At 46.2% G+C, this 17,142-nt stretch overlaps 1 protein-coding gene across 5 annotated transcripts in view; it reads right to left on the minus strand.

Moving 5' to 3' along the window:
• Nucleotides 1-17,142, minus strand: part of LOC104501204 (muscleblind-like protein 3) — a 55,883-nt gene that overhangs the window by 25,517 nt on the left and 13,224 nt on the right. For all 5 annotated transcript variants that reach the window (XM_010144975.1, XM_010144974.1, XM_010144977.1 and 2 more), the window contains exon 2: nucleotides 1,976-2,140. In XM_010144975.1, coding sequence (XP_010143277.1) covers nucleotides 1,976-2,140 — 165 coding nt within the window. The remainder of the gene's footprint in view (nucleotides 1-1,975; nucleotides 2,141-17,142) is intronic.

Consider the following 17,142-nt stretch of genomic DNA (forward strand, 5'->3'; position numbering starts at 1 on the left):
CAGGAATTAGACCAAGGGCTCATTTACTCTGAGCAAAGTGTGGGAAAGCAGGAAGGGAGCAGTCATTGCAGAACAGATTTTTATTTTTCTTCTTAGACCATGTCTCCCTCATGGCACAATTTAGAAACCAGGGACCTTTCTCATCAGATAAGGTTACCTCTGAAATGAGAGCACTAACCAGACAAAGTGACAGACTCAGTCTCAGAGGCAATTTGAAAGGCAGAATTGAAATTGCAGGAGTGAACCTGACCTGCAAGACTGGAAAATGGGAAGATGGGAACTTTCCAAAGAGGAAATCCCAAAGACGTTTTGAATAGCCAGCCAAAGAGCGTCCACCGAATCCCCTAAGAGGAAAATCCCAAACAGGAAAGGTTTGCTTTTGGCACAGGGCTGGGAAACCAGTGCTTCCATTTAGTGGAAGTTCAGGATTTTCTTCTGATGTGCATGGACTTTTGAACTCCACAAAAAGAGGTGTGAAGATTACAGCAGATGTAGAGCTCAAGGTGTAGAGCAACTAAAGACTTTCTGGAGCCCATTTACTCTTCTGCCTCACTTTTCCATTTCCTCGAAATGGTAAGAATAAACAGCATTTTCCTAGCTTACACAGCGGGGTGAAAATAAAGCTGCTACCACACACAGGATGACCAGATCAAGGGCAAATGTGGAAAAGCCTTCACATAACAGGAGGAACAAGCCAGACGAGGGGAATGCCCTGGTATGGTGGCAGATGATCATCATGAAGGGACACTGTCCAGCTTTTCCCACTGAAACACAGCTCTATCTTACACCAAACAGCATAACCACATCCAACAAAAAAGAACCCTTCACTACTCTCTTGTGAGAATAAACCAGAAACATCTGACTTTTCAAAGCCGGGGTGACAGATGCTGAGTCTGAAGCCCCATTTGGGCTGAGAAGCCAGGTGCTGTAGGTGGGACTCCAGAAAGCCAAGTACAGGCTGGTTCACAGACTTGTACACCTTCAGACTGGAGTCCTAGGGACCCAGCCAGACTCTCCTGCATGGCACAGCACAAGGAACCTTACCCAACAACTGCACATCAAGTGCACATTGCCCCAGGAAAAATATTCAGCCTCAGCTTTAAATGGAGAACTCCTAGTTAAGCTCTCTGTTAAAAATGTACAGTTTATTTATGTCAGCACTGAAGAGCTGCTTCAAGACCTCTGGCATTTCTTAAAATATACATAGCAACAGACTCAATCTCAGCTGACAAATGCTACTCCCTCCCAGATTCACCAACCAGCAGACACAAACTCTGGTGTAACAGGGTTCTCCAGCCAGAAAACCCGTTTTAACTGACAGGCAAAAGCAGGGATGGGCAGTGAAGGCTTCCCTGAACTACCTGCTCTGCAAACACCCATATCCCAGGGGCTTCCCCTCCCTACCTGAAAGAAGCAAATATTGCTGCTGTTAGTATAAAACAGCATTACTGTGAAAAGCAAGTGACAGGGCTGTGACATTAGCACAGCTCTCTGCTGGGACAACTGCAGAGAAATAGGTCTCACTCCCAGATACAAAGTATTGAAGTCTTGGTAGGATTAATTTTCTTGATTTTAGTCCACCAGCACAGTGAATCTAGTCCAGGGGGCTCAGCTAGCCTCTTGCCACAGCATGGAAGAACTCCAGCATCCCCAGCGTAGAACAGCTATCCAAAATAGGATCCTCTGGAACGGAGCCACTCGGGACTTCTGGGATATACATGAATTAACTTGTCAAATACCCATCTGGTGGTAAGACCCCTCCACTTGATGCCCTGAATCTCACAGCTCCTTAGTTATCAGGGGAAAGGAGACGTGCAGCTTGCAGGAAGATGCATCAGACATCCCTCTAGGAGATGCTGCCCAACTCCGTTCAGCTTGGACAACCGCCTGAGCTCAAGCACAGGGCTTGGGCCTCTGTGAGCAAACAGGAAAGAAATGCGGAGCAGCGTGAACCCGATTCATTGCTGTCACTTACAATGGGCTGTAGTTGCGCGCCTGGTAGCATGAACTGCATTTGCTGAGCAAACATGGCTGCAGCTGTCTTCTGCTGGATCAGGTTGTTGCGTCCATTTATTTCAAGTTGTGTTTTTAAGTGCGGGGGAGGGTGGAGATATTTGCAGTTCTCTCGAGTACACCGGCCCTAAAAAACATAATGCAACAGCATTTTAGTGAACATAACACTCAAGGCAGCCAGAGAAATTTAATTAAGGATTGTTTGGGTTACTGTAACAACACAATCATCTAGGCGGAGGCCGTTTGGTAGCTACTGTGCCTCTTTCTGCTTTTTCTATTGCAGTGCAATACTGAAGAGCAACGTGACTTTTCCTGAAGTAACACTAACCAAATACTATCAAGCCAAACCCGAAAGTTAGGCTTCCTGATGTTAAAATGTTTGTTGTAAAAAAAAAAAAACCAAACAAAAAAACAACCTAACAAATACCAACATTTTCAGAAGCTAGTGGCAACAGTTCCAGAAACAACAGAAATTCCCCATTTTCTTGAGTAGGTTGTTTTTTGTCTCTGTCCCAACACCAGGCCACTAATTAAACGGGCAAGAAATAAAACAGTCTCTACCACCTCCCCAGCTGTGCTGGGTAAAACATTAAGACAACAGCTCTGTAAAGCAGCACCTCTGATCTTCAACATACGTGTACCCTGAGATGCCGAGAATGGTAGTCACAGGAGGAAGAACTGCAACACCCTCCCCCCACTTCACACTTTCATTTTTCAACAGCCACAGTATGCTGCATCACTCCTCTGAAGCACTGGAACAGGCTGCCCAGGGCAGTGGTGGAGTCACCAACCCTGGAGGGATTTAAAAGAGGTGGACATGGTGTAGTGGTGACCTGACGGGGATGGGTTAACAGATGGACTTGATCTTAAAGGTCTCTTCCAAACAACATGATTCTGTGATTCCTCCTGCACACACACACACACCCCCCCTCCCCTACATAACATAAGCACCAGGGAAGCCAGTGGCTCCCAAAAAACAAAGGATCACTAATGTTACAGATCACTTCAAATCAACTGAGAGAATCCTTTTAAAAAACATCTATAAAAACTGTGCCTTGCTGTAACCATGTTTGCAAGTAGACTTAGGAAGATAAATACCAATACTCCACTAAACACAGAAAACCAGTAACAAACTTAGTCATTAAGATTAAAAAATTCTTGAAAAAGAGAGGGTTTCTCTGTGCATTCCCTCCTCAGGAAACAGGCATACAGAATACAGGAAACGTGTTTTTTGTAATTTTATGCTTCAGTTTTATATGAAACATATGCAAATATGGTGAATTTTTTTTAGGAAGTAGTTCTTCGGAGCTATTCAGAACCTACTGAAACAAGGCCAGGTCTGGGGCTCACAGAGCTCTTACGTGACAGCTAATGGTTGCTCCTGCAGCCAGCAGAGGAGCAGGACCATCCATTACGCAGCCTGTCCCAGGCTCTCCCGTCAGGGGCTGGACACCGAGTTCTCAGCCTCAATATAATTAAGTTTGCTTTCAAAAAGGGGAACACCAGGCGACCCCACATACCTGCTCTGCGAGCAGGAGCGCAGACGTAGAACTATAACCCCATGACCAGGTCCACAGGGCACGCTCGCCACACACCACTGCAGCCACTGCTCAGACTGGTGGAAATGCCCTGCGATGGGCCCATGCTGCATCCAGGATGCTTCCCCAGGGATTTCTAAGACTTGTACAGACATACAGGCAGAATCACTAGACAGTCCGAGTACCACTACTCAAAGCCAACACCGTGACCTGCTACACAGGCTGGTTTTGAAGCCCCAATCAGGCTCCTTAGCATGCTGGGAGAGGGGTAGGTCACTGTACGGCGGCCTGAGACTTGCAAGCTTTAGGTGTGCTTTCCTCAGCCTCCCTTCCGGGTGGGGATAATAGCTTCAGGAGAGGGCTGCAGAGTGTGACTGCTGCGTGAAAGAGGCTGGATGATGGAGTATCATGAGAAACAGGCTCCCCTCTTATCTGCTCCAAGGAGATCAGAGTTAAAAAACCTCCCAGCTTCCCGTTCTATTTTAGAGGAAAATAATTAAATGCAAGAAGTGATGGGCTAAACCCACTGGGACAGGAACCCCCTCCCCCCAAACTTCAGCAACGTGCCTTTGCAGTATGAAACCTTTTGCCCTGCTCCTAGATGAGCCCAGTGGCTCCTAAGAAGAAAGAGGCTTTTTAATGCTTCTCAGCCATCTACCAGCCCCAGCTCCCCAGCTGTGTTCACAGGCCCCAAGGACATGAATCTTCATCACCAAACATTTTCTTACATCTGGGTAAAGTGAGGGTAAAATGGCACCAGGCAGCTGGCTGGTGCTCAGACAACCCAGCACTACTACAAGGTAAATAACTGGATTAATTCTCCAGAAGAAGACTAATCAGTACAAGGTAGGCTTGGGTCATCCTTCTCATGGCATCTTTATAGCTGCACAGGACCAGCTCCCTCCACAGCTCTTCACACTGAGTCCCACATCCAGACTCCGAGTATATCCGCAGCATCCCGCCTTCACAGGTTCTGCGGCAACCTGAGCAGCCCCACGGAAGCTGCGCAGCGCAGGAGCAGGCCCTGCAGAGCAGCAGGTTGTCGATGGCCAGGCAGCTGCTCTATTCTAAGCTCCAGCCTTCAAGAGCTTACACATCAGCCTCAGAAACTCTTCCTGGCTGAAACTTGGCACAAATGCTTTGGGTTGGGAAAATGCTAATTTCTACCCCATTTGGAATAGATTGTTTCTATGCTGCAAGAACGGAGGAGTTGAAAAAAGGGGTACTATTTTTTGTAAATGCTACTTATGGGGCCTTCTTCAACTTGAAAAGGACTTCGCTATTCCAACTGAAATTTTGCATGTCATTGATACCACCCACCCCAGCTTAGTGTGAAGCTTTGTTCTACTTCTCTCTCAAAATAGTTTGTTTAATTCCAACAGGGGGTTCTACAAACAGTGTTTTTATTACCAACAAAAAAGAAAAAAATACAGCCCAAGGCCCTGATGCTGCAGACAGAGCTGTGAGCAGAAAACAGTGCCCACAGAGTGCTACTGGTTTCAAGGAGGACATGTATTTGCAAGGAACCGAGAGCTGCGCAGACACTGCTGGAGTGCAGAGGCTGTGAAGAGCAGCACAGCTGTCAGTCAGGACTTTTAGGGCTCTGGGAAGACTGAGTCACCACTGCACTATGATTCAAAACCACACCTTTTATCTAGCTCCTCCTCACCATCATTTTGATCATGAGCATCATCGACCACTCCATTTCACCCAGATGGGTTAGAAGCCACAGCTGAATCTCCAACACCAGTAGGTACTTTATCCCTCAGACAATGAATTTTAGGAACTGGTAAGATAACGGACACAAAATGTTTCCAGTTTAGACATCCAGCTACGAAACAACTTTCAAGATGTCTCGCTCTAAAGTGGTGGACAACTCTAGTACCCTCTGAACTCCAACACTGGTAGGGATGATCCCTTCTTCTACACCAGAACATCCACAGTCCTCAGTACTTCTCAGCAACACATACACTCTTCTAAACCAATTTCAGCTCTACAAAAGCTGCCAGAAGGACAAAGGAACTGCCATTATTCACTTCTCAGTATCAGCTGCAACACAGCAGGGAAAACAACAGGGAACTGGTAGCAAATCTGCTGTGTGGATACTGGGTTGGGGACAAATAAGGACAACTCCATTTTATACCTGTGTGGCCTAGGAATGCAATATGAGAAAACACAACAGGAGCCAGGCCCCTCAGTGTCAGGTGAGCATCTTTATGCTAGAAGGAGCAGTTTTGCTGCAGCGATTTTGCTGCTGCGGCTCCAGCACATCAAATGCTCCACACAGGGCACAGGACAGTGCCAATGCCCCATGCAGGCACCTGCTAAGACAATTTTCAAGCTGAGCATTACACCAAGAAGCACCATCCTAACATCTGGAGTGGGTCGCTGCATGTGTCAGGAAGGGGCATATTGCTCAGGGACTGACCTGTGTCAGCAAGCAGCCTGCTGAGACCAGCACAGCCACCCTGCTGTAACTAGAGGAGTTTGTTGCTGTTAATTTAGCATGAGTATTGACTTCAGGGAAGGTGCACTCCCACCCTGTCCCAGGTGGCACATGAGCCTGCAGCCAGGGAATCACCACCCATCAACAGACTCTGCTGCTGGCCTATTTTTTTCTGTATTTTCTGGCTCCTCACAAAATGGAAGGACTCTGAAGGACCATATTCATCAGCTTCTTTGCCAACTACAGCCAGGAGGGAAAAGCATATGGCCTGTACTTCCCAAGGCTTGAAAAACAGATATTAAAAATAAATCATTAAAAGATTTTATAAGAGTATCTGCTCCCCCTTTTCTTCCCACACACTCCCCCACCCTTACAGTAGGCTGCTGGCATGTGATTGACTGTGTTGCCAACTTAAGTCATGCTGTGATGGCGCATACTCTAAGTGGCTGGCATCTGACACTAGCTAACATGACAGCAGCTTGCAGTGCAGCAAAGCCAGCTGTTTCTAGTGCAGCACTGATGGCAGCATACCTAAATCCAGTAGAAAAACCTGTGTTACCCCTGGCTGTTTGGAGTCTGCTGGGCTGCACCTTTTCATCTGCATCCTATCGTGCAGGGATGCAAATCAGAGTACACTGGGTACTGTACCAGGCTGGACAAACCCACCCTAAGCATGGTGCATGAATTGTCTTCTCACTGGCTGCTGAAGCGAGCTGAGCTGCGCTGCAGAAACAAGTCTTCCAACACAAACCCAAGGCCTGCTCTTGCACCACTAATGCAATTTGTTATGGTATCTTTAATCCTGGACACCAGTGAGGGGTTCCAGAGCAGACACATTTCTGGTTTTAGTGACTACACTGTGTCCTGTCAATCACCAGCAGTTCTCATGTGAAAATCTTTAAGCTTTTCACACACTGGAGGCTGCAGTAGGCTTGTGCCCAGACTATTCTGTCTTTTCCACAGACACTGATGACATGTGCAATGACTGACAGGAAAAAGAATGAAAAGAGACCAGGCAGGAAAGGATTTCCACGTTTTGCACAAAACCAGGCACCAAAACACAGCTTGTCTACATAACTTCTCCCTGCATGAAGCAGCAGATTTTCACCCCGCCAAGACGAACTCAGTGGGGAGGCACATTCAGAGATGTGCTGGCCCTGCTTAGTCAGTGCCTGTCGCTCCAGTGCTGAGGCATGAAAGCTTTCTGCTTTCCATCCCACTCAGCACACGCACACAGAGGCTGGGGATCCTCACTTCTGCCAGAACCTTGCACGGCTTTCACATACGCAGTACAACCTCAGCCACTATGGTGTCTGCCCCCACACCTGGAGGGAAGGCAGAAACCAGCCTGCAGAACTGCCCATAAGGCGCGAATTGTCATGCAGCAGTGGGAGGAAGAAAGGGGGAAGCTCTGGGCTTCATGCCTGTGTCCATGCAGCACAGCTAAGAACACGTACCGAGAACACATGCTCCAAGTATACCCCTACTGCCATCTGCTTTCTGAGAAAGAGGGATACTGGGACGCAGGTTTGGTATCTGGGAACGTCCAAGCTTCAAGTCCTTCGCACACCCTACAGGGACTTGCAGCTCCAAGTTACCCTTCTGGGAAAGCAAATCACCAGGGTTTGGCAACACTGTCCATCCACCACCCCAACTCAAATGCTTTGTGGTCGCTAAGCAATTTGCTCCTGGGCTGAGCAACTGGCACGCTGGCTGGCTGCTGTGGTCCATCCTGCCATCTCCAGCGCTGCACCACGCTCCTCTTTCCACACGGGCAGAGAGTTGTGCTGGAAGGAGGGAAGGAGGCAGCTGTCCATCTCACTGCAGAAGCAAACACCTTCCCCTGGGCAACAACATCAAGTAGTAGGGAAATAGCATGTTTTCAACTGGGTAAACAAAGCAGGCTGGAGCCGACAAGTCAGCTTGATTCTTAGCGAGTGTTACATCTCAGATACGTGTTTGTGCAGGCAAACTGTCACTCGTTACAGTTCAGAGCCTAGCTCTGCACACACCTTATCTGCAATTCCTTTCTACAGACCAGTGAAATGTTAAAAGTAATGCTGCCAACTGAGTCAGTGAGAAGCACAACCTGGCAGTCTCCCTTGAACGCTGACCCTGGCACAGTACATCAGACAACTTCTGCTTCATACCAATGCTCTTCTCGCAGTGTTGTAGAAGCTCACTTTTACAGAGAGGTTTTAAAGTGTAATTATGTACAAAGCACTCTTCGAATGTGTTCTCATGGAAGGCTGTCAGCCCTCCTACAATGAATCTAAAAAGCAGGTCTAGAAGGATGTAGAGAATTGACCACATCACCCTTAGGCCTACACGGATCGGCTTCAACTGCTTTCTTTGTACCTATTACTCGTGTATTTCCCAGACATGGGATTCCAGCACAACGCTCTCCCAGCAGCTATAAAGCTCTTCCTGATTCTCATCTGTAGTTTTGCTCCTCCTGCAACTAAAGCCTAGAACCTGTCTTACGCCAGAGGGTCTGAACAGGAATTATTCCCTCCCTCTTTGAGAAACAGCCCATACTTAAAGGCTGCATCACATCCCCGTTCCTCAAGCCTCTCTGCTCTCGACTATGCAATCTACGCTCTTTCAACTTCATGAGCACAGTCTCCAAGGCTTTCATCAGGCTGCTCCCCCAGTCAGCCTGCATCCCTGCTGACACGTGTGCATGCACAGGGCACTGAACTCCAGCTAAACACTCACCAGTGCTGTGCAGGTTCAAAGGTTTTTTTCCACATCCTGCAGATAACACTACTACTTATATGGCCCTGCACGACATTTTCTTTCCTTCTAATAGTGTAACATTTTCAATTCACTCTCAACAAGGCTTTTCCAGAACTACTGCCTGCCCCACTATGCCACATCCTGTATCATGCGGCTGATTCGCTTAAATGCAGTACCTCATACTGCTTTTATTAGACTCACACCCCTATTTTGGGGACTACTTTTTCAACCTGTCAAGATTATCTGCAACTGCACATCTGGTTCTCTAACGTGTCTGTAGCTCAGAGCATCCCAGCAATTTAACACGTGTACTCTCTCTATTCCATCGTTCAAGTCATCAAAACAAAACTGAACGGTCTCGCCAAGTACATCTTTCCAGAATGCCACTGAACTCAGTTTTCCAAGATGCTGTGGGTTGTCACATAGAAGTTTCTCCTATGCTTTGTTCTCTGACTTGTTTGGAAACTGATTTGTGCCACAAAGATTAACAAATCTAATGCCAGCACCCCATCGTCTTGGTCTCACTGAAAAAAACAGCTCAAAGGCTTTCCAATTCCACTGCTTTTTCTGCTCCTCTCTGGACACCACATGAATCTGGGAAGTTATCTGCATCCCTCCTGGGCCAGCATTCCTCCCACCATCAGGCATGCATTTGTACACAATGTTGGGTACAAAGAAGCTGGTGGTCTGAAGTTACTTGTAATGGCAATAAAAAAAGAAAAATACAGCACAGCTAGTTGCTGACATTTTTCAAATGCAGGTGTAACACCCATTTACCGAGATCCTGTTATGATGTGGAACCTGCTGCGAACAGATCATAGCTGAAAAGCAAAACTTATCTTCTAGTTAGCATTACCAGATGGCAATCCGCCTCAAAGAGAAGGGAAACGACGCAGACTTCCTATCAGACAGCAGTTTCAATGTATGCAGATAAAAATGCTATAGTTAAGGTTAGTCTGGTAGCTTCCAGGTACGGATGATACAGACCTTGTGAAATGCATGTTCTAGCTAGGAACGAGTACAGTTCATGAATACACAATTTGCTAGCAAGAGGATTTAAAGAGCCCATAAAAAGCACAAACCACTGTTTGCAGTGCCTCTGGGATGCACTTTGCCTACTTCTTCGAACTTCCGACCTCTGGGTCCAAAGAACCACCTCCCTGAGCCTATGCAGAGGAATGAGAAGAAAACTGCTAAAACATCCCCAGGTATTGCTTTGGCCCAACTCATCCTCCCTGCGAGAAACCTCTTCAGATTTTACGCTGTTCTGAATGATGCTCTGAGCTGCAACAGCAGCATGTCAGCTCTGACCCAGGGCTGCTCAGGCCAACAGGGATGTGTCTTTTGTTGGGGTACAGAGGACAAGAGTCAGACCTGCCTTTCCACACAGCTTCAGTGGAAAAACCTGAATCTGTCACAAGCTCCCAGGGCTATGAATGCTCCCAGCATTCCCGAGGCAGCTCCAGCTGGTTGCTGAAACAGTGACTGAATTTCATGGCTTCAACCTCAGGTCAAGCCTTTTCTGACCAAGCCTAGACTTGATTTTGACTGAAATGAGTGAACCTTGATGTTTTGCATGATTTCAAACGAAAGCAGGTGACATTTGGCAGCTCTGACAAGAATTTTAGGTCCTTTTGAACTGAGAGCTCAAAGCAAAGCTCAGTGGCATGGGCATGTGCAAGTGCAAGGCAGTGAGAAAGCCATGTGAGCAAACAAAGCAGATGCGCTGCGTTCGCCTTGCTGAAGTGAGACTGGTGTGTTTTGCACAGTCCCAGTTCTCCTCTCCCTACAGCTGTGGGGCAGAGGCCTGGGAGAACAACCAGTAAGTAAACAAGTAAATGTGGGTGTTTGGGCTTAAAAAAGTTATATTGCTCCACAACTTTAAAAAAGGAGGCCAGACAAACACAACCACTTCAGTCCAGGTATGGTCTCGCTCACTTCATGTACCGTGAGCTAGAAAAACACAGAAGGTATAGGAAGAACAGACAAAAATCCCTGGCTCCTGGACACTGGTGCTGTTCTTCAGCCTTCCCATCTCACCTGTGTGACTGCTCTGCTGGGATATTTTTGCTTTACAAGGAGATAGAAGGAAGGACAGGAGGAAAAAAACCTGTCAGCATCATTTTTGCAATTGTATTGAGTCCAGACAAAAGCTGCCAACAGCCAGGTGAGGGGACTGCTGAACAAACACAGCTAGAGACGTGCAACACCTCCCTCTCTTTGTCATTCAGGCCTTTCTCCATGAAAACCAACCTCCTATCACTGATGCAAATCAGGGCTGAAAAGGCTGTGTCCCTGTGTGCCACTGGCTCAGGGGAATATGCTGTGCAAAAGCCTTCTCCTCCATCACAGGACTGGAAAGCAAGCTGCCCCTTGCCACCAGATGCACAGTTACTGTAGTACGTGGCCAAGCTGACAGGGTTTTGATCATCTACCTGTTGTACAACAGGACAGGTTGCCATTAGGTGAGGAACAGCAGCACTTCACCCAAGCGGGGGGCATACTTCCATCACATGGCACAAACACTTTGGCAGCTGAGTAATTTCACCAGTACATATAAAAATAAATACACTGAGCACATAACATCACTTCACTTACTTACATCAGGGTAAGAGCCAGTCATCAGATGCAAATACTGGGAACAAACAGACGCACAGCATGGACAAACCCTGCTGCAGATGCCAGTCCTTTCAAACAGCGTGTATAAAACAGCAAAGTACTTGGACAGGGGGTTTCTCAAGATCAGATTCACTCTGCCGGAATTCAAACACGCTTATCTAGGACTCAAAGTCTGCAGCCTCAGAATATTTGTCAAGCTTGTTTTTGTTGCACAGCTCAAACCAGAGCAGAAGAGAAAAACAAAGCGTTTCTACACCCTTGTCTCCCTTTTTGGTATCACCTTAACCAGTGACAGTTACTCACAGCTACTGCCAAGAACTTCAAACCGCTGAACTCAGCAGGCAAACCCAGCTCCATACAGAAAGGATCACTTGTTAGCATGGAGCTCAAGTATTTAAACAAGTACTATCAACCCACCATATTTAAAAATTTTAATTAGAACTGGGGGGGGGTGTCATGAAACTACTGTATTTCAGCAGACTCTAGGCAGCCACAGGCACCAGCCTAAGCTCCCAAATCCTCATTCACCTGGCAATTAGGGAAGCCAAGAGCTGCTGTGAGTGAAGTTTTACTTTTGCACATTGCTGAATACAGCAATGTTCTGCTGAAATTCCCCAGGACAGCACAAAGAGGTCGTGGCTGTCCTGCTTTCACGCAGGATTTTCATTCCAGGCTGTTTGTTATACTTCAAGGCTCTTACAAACTCGGAGCAGTTATTTTGTTGGGGAAATAGCCCTGTAGTTCCTTCATTATATTTTTAACATCTTGACAACTCTGTTCAGCTCTGTTCTCCTGCCAAGCTCTCTTCATTCAGGCCAATGGTATGCTCTGTTATGCTCAATGAGAAACGTGTATTGATTTTAACATTTTTGGTTTGTGGAACATTTTTGCTTGCTCCAAACAATGGACAGTGTTTACCAAGCCCAAGAAATATATATTGAAAGCGTACGGCACTGTTAAAGCATATTTTTTATAAGCTGTAGAGTCACACAGCAGAAAAACATGTTTATCTGAGAGATTACTACTTGCAATGAACAGCAATCTCATTCCACAAAAGAGAGAAATAAAGACTTCATCGAGCTCTTTTCTTTTGTATCCTCCAATATATTTTGATTAGGCCATGTTTTGTGAACCGTATTAGTCTGTTACCACCACACATTTGAAATGAGGTTGAAACAGAATAGAAGTATCATCGATTTAGAGTTCTGAACTTATTGTTTTTTATGTTTTCCAAGTATTATTCCACTACTCTCCCAGTTTCAGGAAAGTTAAAAGCACAATAAAACAGGTTTCTTTAATACAGTATCACATACAGGCTCTCTTCAGGCAAAATAAGCTTTTACAGACATCCCTGACCACAGACCTGCACAAGCAACTGATCGATAACAATTACGAAGGCAGGCATTTAGCGCCCGGTAAAGAGAGCACGTTTGAGAGCATGTTTAGCCCTGGGATCACTGCATGTATTTAGAGTAGGACACAAAGCAGGTGACATCCTGCAATGTTAATATTCCTGTGGGTGAACGTTTCAGTGTGGGACTATTTGTAAGTAAAGAAATCAATTCTACCTGGAAGATAGAAACACTGGAATGTCATTGATTTTTCTCCTGTAATAAATTACAAAAAGCCCATGCCAGTCTCTGGAACAATATTGCACAAGCACTGTATTAAAAAAACACCACAAAACCCCACAGAAAAACAAACAAAATAAAGCTTCTAATATGTCTTCCATCTTTCGTCTCCCTCAGTTCTGTCCCTGGTACATCAGGCCAGCTTTTGAAAATACCAAGTGTATTTTCTCTTGTCCCTTAAACCACTTTTTCATTGCAAATCCCATAATCCAATTCTACAACTTTCACCAGCTGATTGAATCTGTCAAGGTCATATGGAAAGTTGATGCTTCTGACCTTCCTCTACCTACAGTGTCTGTTGAATATTACAATTGCACCAGGCGAATCACACGTAGACAGAACCAAGCAAAGTACATTAAAGCCCAGGAGAATAAATGTTAAAGCACCGTGTTCATGAATACAAATACGGGACGCGTGACCACCTCTGGCAGCCTCACTCCCTGAGTTTACACAAGGGAGAAGGCAATCAGGGAAGCGCAGAGATTGGTAACTGAGTGTTGGACCCAAACCCTCCCTCCTGTCCTGCGGAGGGCCAAGCCACGCTCAGGAAACCTCATTCTTGCTGCATTTTAGAGAACAAAACGGAACTCCAAATAAAATGTTTGTGGGTGGCTGCATTTTGGTTTTGTTGGTTTTGTGTTGGGTTTTTTTTTTAAAAATCTTGGCAGAATATAATCATTTATCAACTGAGGATTAGCCCAATTTTTGTTTGTGTTGTTGCTTTACTCGGAAAGCAACAGCTTAATGGGCATAAACAGATTCTTGGTTTTCAAAAAAATGAAAAAACTTTAAAAATTAATTCCATCTGGGCTGACAATTTCCAGGGAGAATCTTCACTCTGGAAAAAAATAACCTTGCAGGACGTGCTTCAGCCTCAGCTATCAAGGGGCTGTCAGGGCGTAATGCTGCAGCACTGAACAGGGAAGGATGCTGGCTGCTGATCACTCCTGCTGGGGACCACCACAGCACTGCCATCCCAGCTTTCCACCTTTCAGCTGGAAACACCAAGAGATACCAGAATAGGACACAATAGTCCCTCTGTGCATCAGCTTAAGCCCCTGAAGGAGGTGACTGCAGGGGAGCAGGCAGAGGGTGATACCCTCGGTTGCCACTCCAAGCCAAGATACGCTCCCAGACATCCATCAGAGGCCGGGCAGAGGGCTCTTTTCTGCTCTTGGCTGAAATCCTCCCAACAGCAAAGATGCAGAGAGCAAAGCCAGCTATTTCTGCCCCTCATCCTGATGGCTGCCCACTGATGACCCCAGCTCCTCTTTTACTCTCACTCCTCTCTGTCCCATTGTTTGGCTCCCTTCACTGCTTCCCGTTCATCTCTTGCCTGCTGAAGGCCACCCCCCAGCCACCTTCTCCCATAGCAGTGCCCCTCCAGCTACAGTTAAGTTTACCAACGCCCGAGCTGTGTTCTCATGCTCCTGTTTCAGCCAGACATGCCAGGCAGGTTCGGGCACAGCACTCCACCTCCCCTTCACTCCAGCTTTAAGGAGAAGCTATCAGGCTACCAGGAGAAGGGCCAACCAAGTGCCACCAACTCTGCATGCTCTCACTCATCTCTGAGCAGGATCCCAAATCTTTCCAGTCAGTGCCAGGCCTCAGATTTCACACCCATGGTATAATGAACTTGCTGCTGATCAGAGGATTAAAGACACAGATACAAAGAGCACCTTCAAGAGAGCTCTTGCACAGCCAGCCAGGACCACACATCTCACACGGGCCCTGGCTTCCAAAGAGGGCATCCAAGCCAAGTGACACTGAATTGCAGCCCTCCTTCAAGGAGGCAGCAAGGCTTCAAGAGAAAGGAAGGAAGAAAAACAAAGAAGAAAAGAAAAAAAACAAACAAAAAGAAAGCTTGCCTTGCCCTAGGCAAATATTCCACCTCGGTTAGCTTTTGCAGACTGATCTATTTTAGCGTGTTATTTATTAAAGCCAGTAGCATATGCACATTTAAGTCACAGAGGGAATTTTTCCTTTAAGAAAACATCTTCAGAAGTGCTCTTTAAGAACTGCCTGGCACTAGAAAGCAGGTATGTGACCGATCTTTGCCACCATCTCAAGTGAATGGGAGAGGTTAAGGCAGTTTGTTTGAAGTTGCACCCGCAGAGCAGTGCAGTAAACTGCAGCAGCAACAGGACTCCTTTTCCCAAGGAGGTAACCACGATGGGCTTGAAACACCAAAGATAAAGTACTGCCATCTCCATGGGCAAAGGGAGAATTTGGCAATAACACAGTTCTGGGCTAAAACTGTGAACAGTGAGATGTACTTAACTGCAGTTCACATGCACTAGTCACGAGCACCAGGCAGGCAGCCAGCCTTAAGGGACAGGAAGCCAAATTCCGTGTCAACATCTGAAAACCTGTTAATTTATGACAAATTTATTAAAACAGCTTCAGCCAGAACAAATTACCAGTCCTAATCACAGCACTCCTCACAGACTCCTCTTCTCCCAGAGTGTTATCCAATCTCATGCAGATTCACACTCCCTACCTCGCTCAGCCAAAGCAGATCCCTGCTCTTGTCCCTACCTGAGCACAGACAAGTCATAAACTTCCCAGGACACAAGACAACAACATGGAGGTTGCAAGGGAGTCTGCTCGAGGAGGCTTTCTGCTCATCCTGTACTCCATGCTGACCTACCTACCCAGAATTCAAAATCACTATGGTGATGTACAGCCCAAAGACCCCAAAACCTAGTAAGAGTGGGCCGTTTTCTCCACACAGGGCCAGGAACGGGGATTAACTGATAATGTATTTTGTAGAAAGCTATTTCAGACACTAAAAGGTTAATTCTGTGTAGCCACTGATTAGATCTGTTCCCTCTCCTGTAAGAGGAGCTGTAGAATAGGACACTGAAAAGTTTTACAGCCGTATTTTGTGGACCTATCCATTTTCTCCTGCGGGATGCAACTTTTGCCCTGCCAGAAATCCAGACCTCAGTTCTCCTCTGAGTGGCACTGGTGTAAGTGCCAGAACAGCTAAGAAAGGAATGTGTCATGTGTGCACAGGCATGTGTCTCTGTCCATCTGTCCCAGAAGATAGAGAGGAATGGAACTGATCAGGGTTTTGATTTCATTTGCTTGGGTTTTTGGAGTTTGTGTTTTTAATAACTGTCAGATTCACTTATTTAGGTTTGAGAGGACAAGAGAAAAGCTGGGGTGCAGGTGGGTAGAAGGAACTACAGCACATCTGTGTGGACACACTTGCTTATTGAGGGTTCAGTAACAAAAAGAAAACTGACTGAATTACTGTGGCCTTTTTCTGTCCTCTCCTTATTACTGCTCCTTCTTTTCCAACTCCTGCCCTCAACTTCTATTCTGAGCTGCTGCTTATCCTTGTCCCGGTCACCAGTGCAGTACAGACTGCCTGATGCTCAACCTTTTGTAGCAAGGAGGAATGCAAGGATTAGCTTTTAAAGGCTGTTTTCTAGTAGAAAGCAATCTCAACAACATGACTTAGGCAGGCAGACATGTGATCTCATCTGTTCTGCTTCTGCCACTGACAAGAGAGACCTTTGGACACGCACAATCCCTTCCTAAGAGGGCAACAAGAAAAAGACCTTTTGCTACCGTGATCAGGTACAGCTATGATGAGTCAGGTGTGAAGCAAACATTCATTTGCTTTCAGGTGAGATGGGCCCATACTGGATCAGGCTAGGAGACATTTTTTCCTGCAAGGAAGAGCGACCTTTCCTGAGGACATCTGCAGCCTCTCAGGCCATGTGAGAGGAGTAGCTGCAAAGAAGCTCCAGTGTCATTAGTGAGTCTGGAATGCAGCACAACTGGTGCTGACTTCAGTGAACACCCAGCTGGAAAAAATGCTCTCACTCACTTAAATCAAGATAGATGGACTCCTGATGGGGCCCCAGCGGAAATCCCTGCACAGACTTTTGTGCAAGTACCTCTGATACAAAGAAAGAAGGAATATTAAGAAAAGTACTAACAATTTTCCACTGGCTGGGCTAAGCTCTGAAAGGATGCTTAAAGTAATTCTTTGAGAATTAGCACACTCAAAATAACAAAAAATTTCCAGCAGTGTTTCTGTCCTACCTAATGTGAGCTCTATTCTGAGTAAAGATTTCTAAAGATTTTACATTACCATGGACTGTTCAAAAAACTCAAGCAGAGAAACACAAAACAACAACAA

This window comes from Buceros rhinoceros, unplaced genomic scaffold, assembly GCF_000710305.1.
Source record: "Buceros rhinoceros silvestris isolate BGI_N320 unplaced genomic scaffold, ASM71030v1 scaffold12521, whole genome shotgun sequence".
In the NCBI taxonomy this organism is placed as follows: domain Eukaryota; kingdom Metazoa; phylum Chordata; class Aves; order Bucerotiformes; family Bucerotidae; genus Buceros; species Buceros rhinoceros.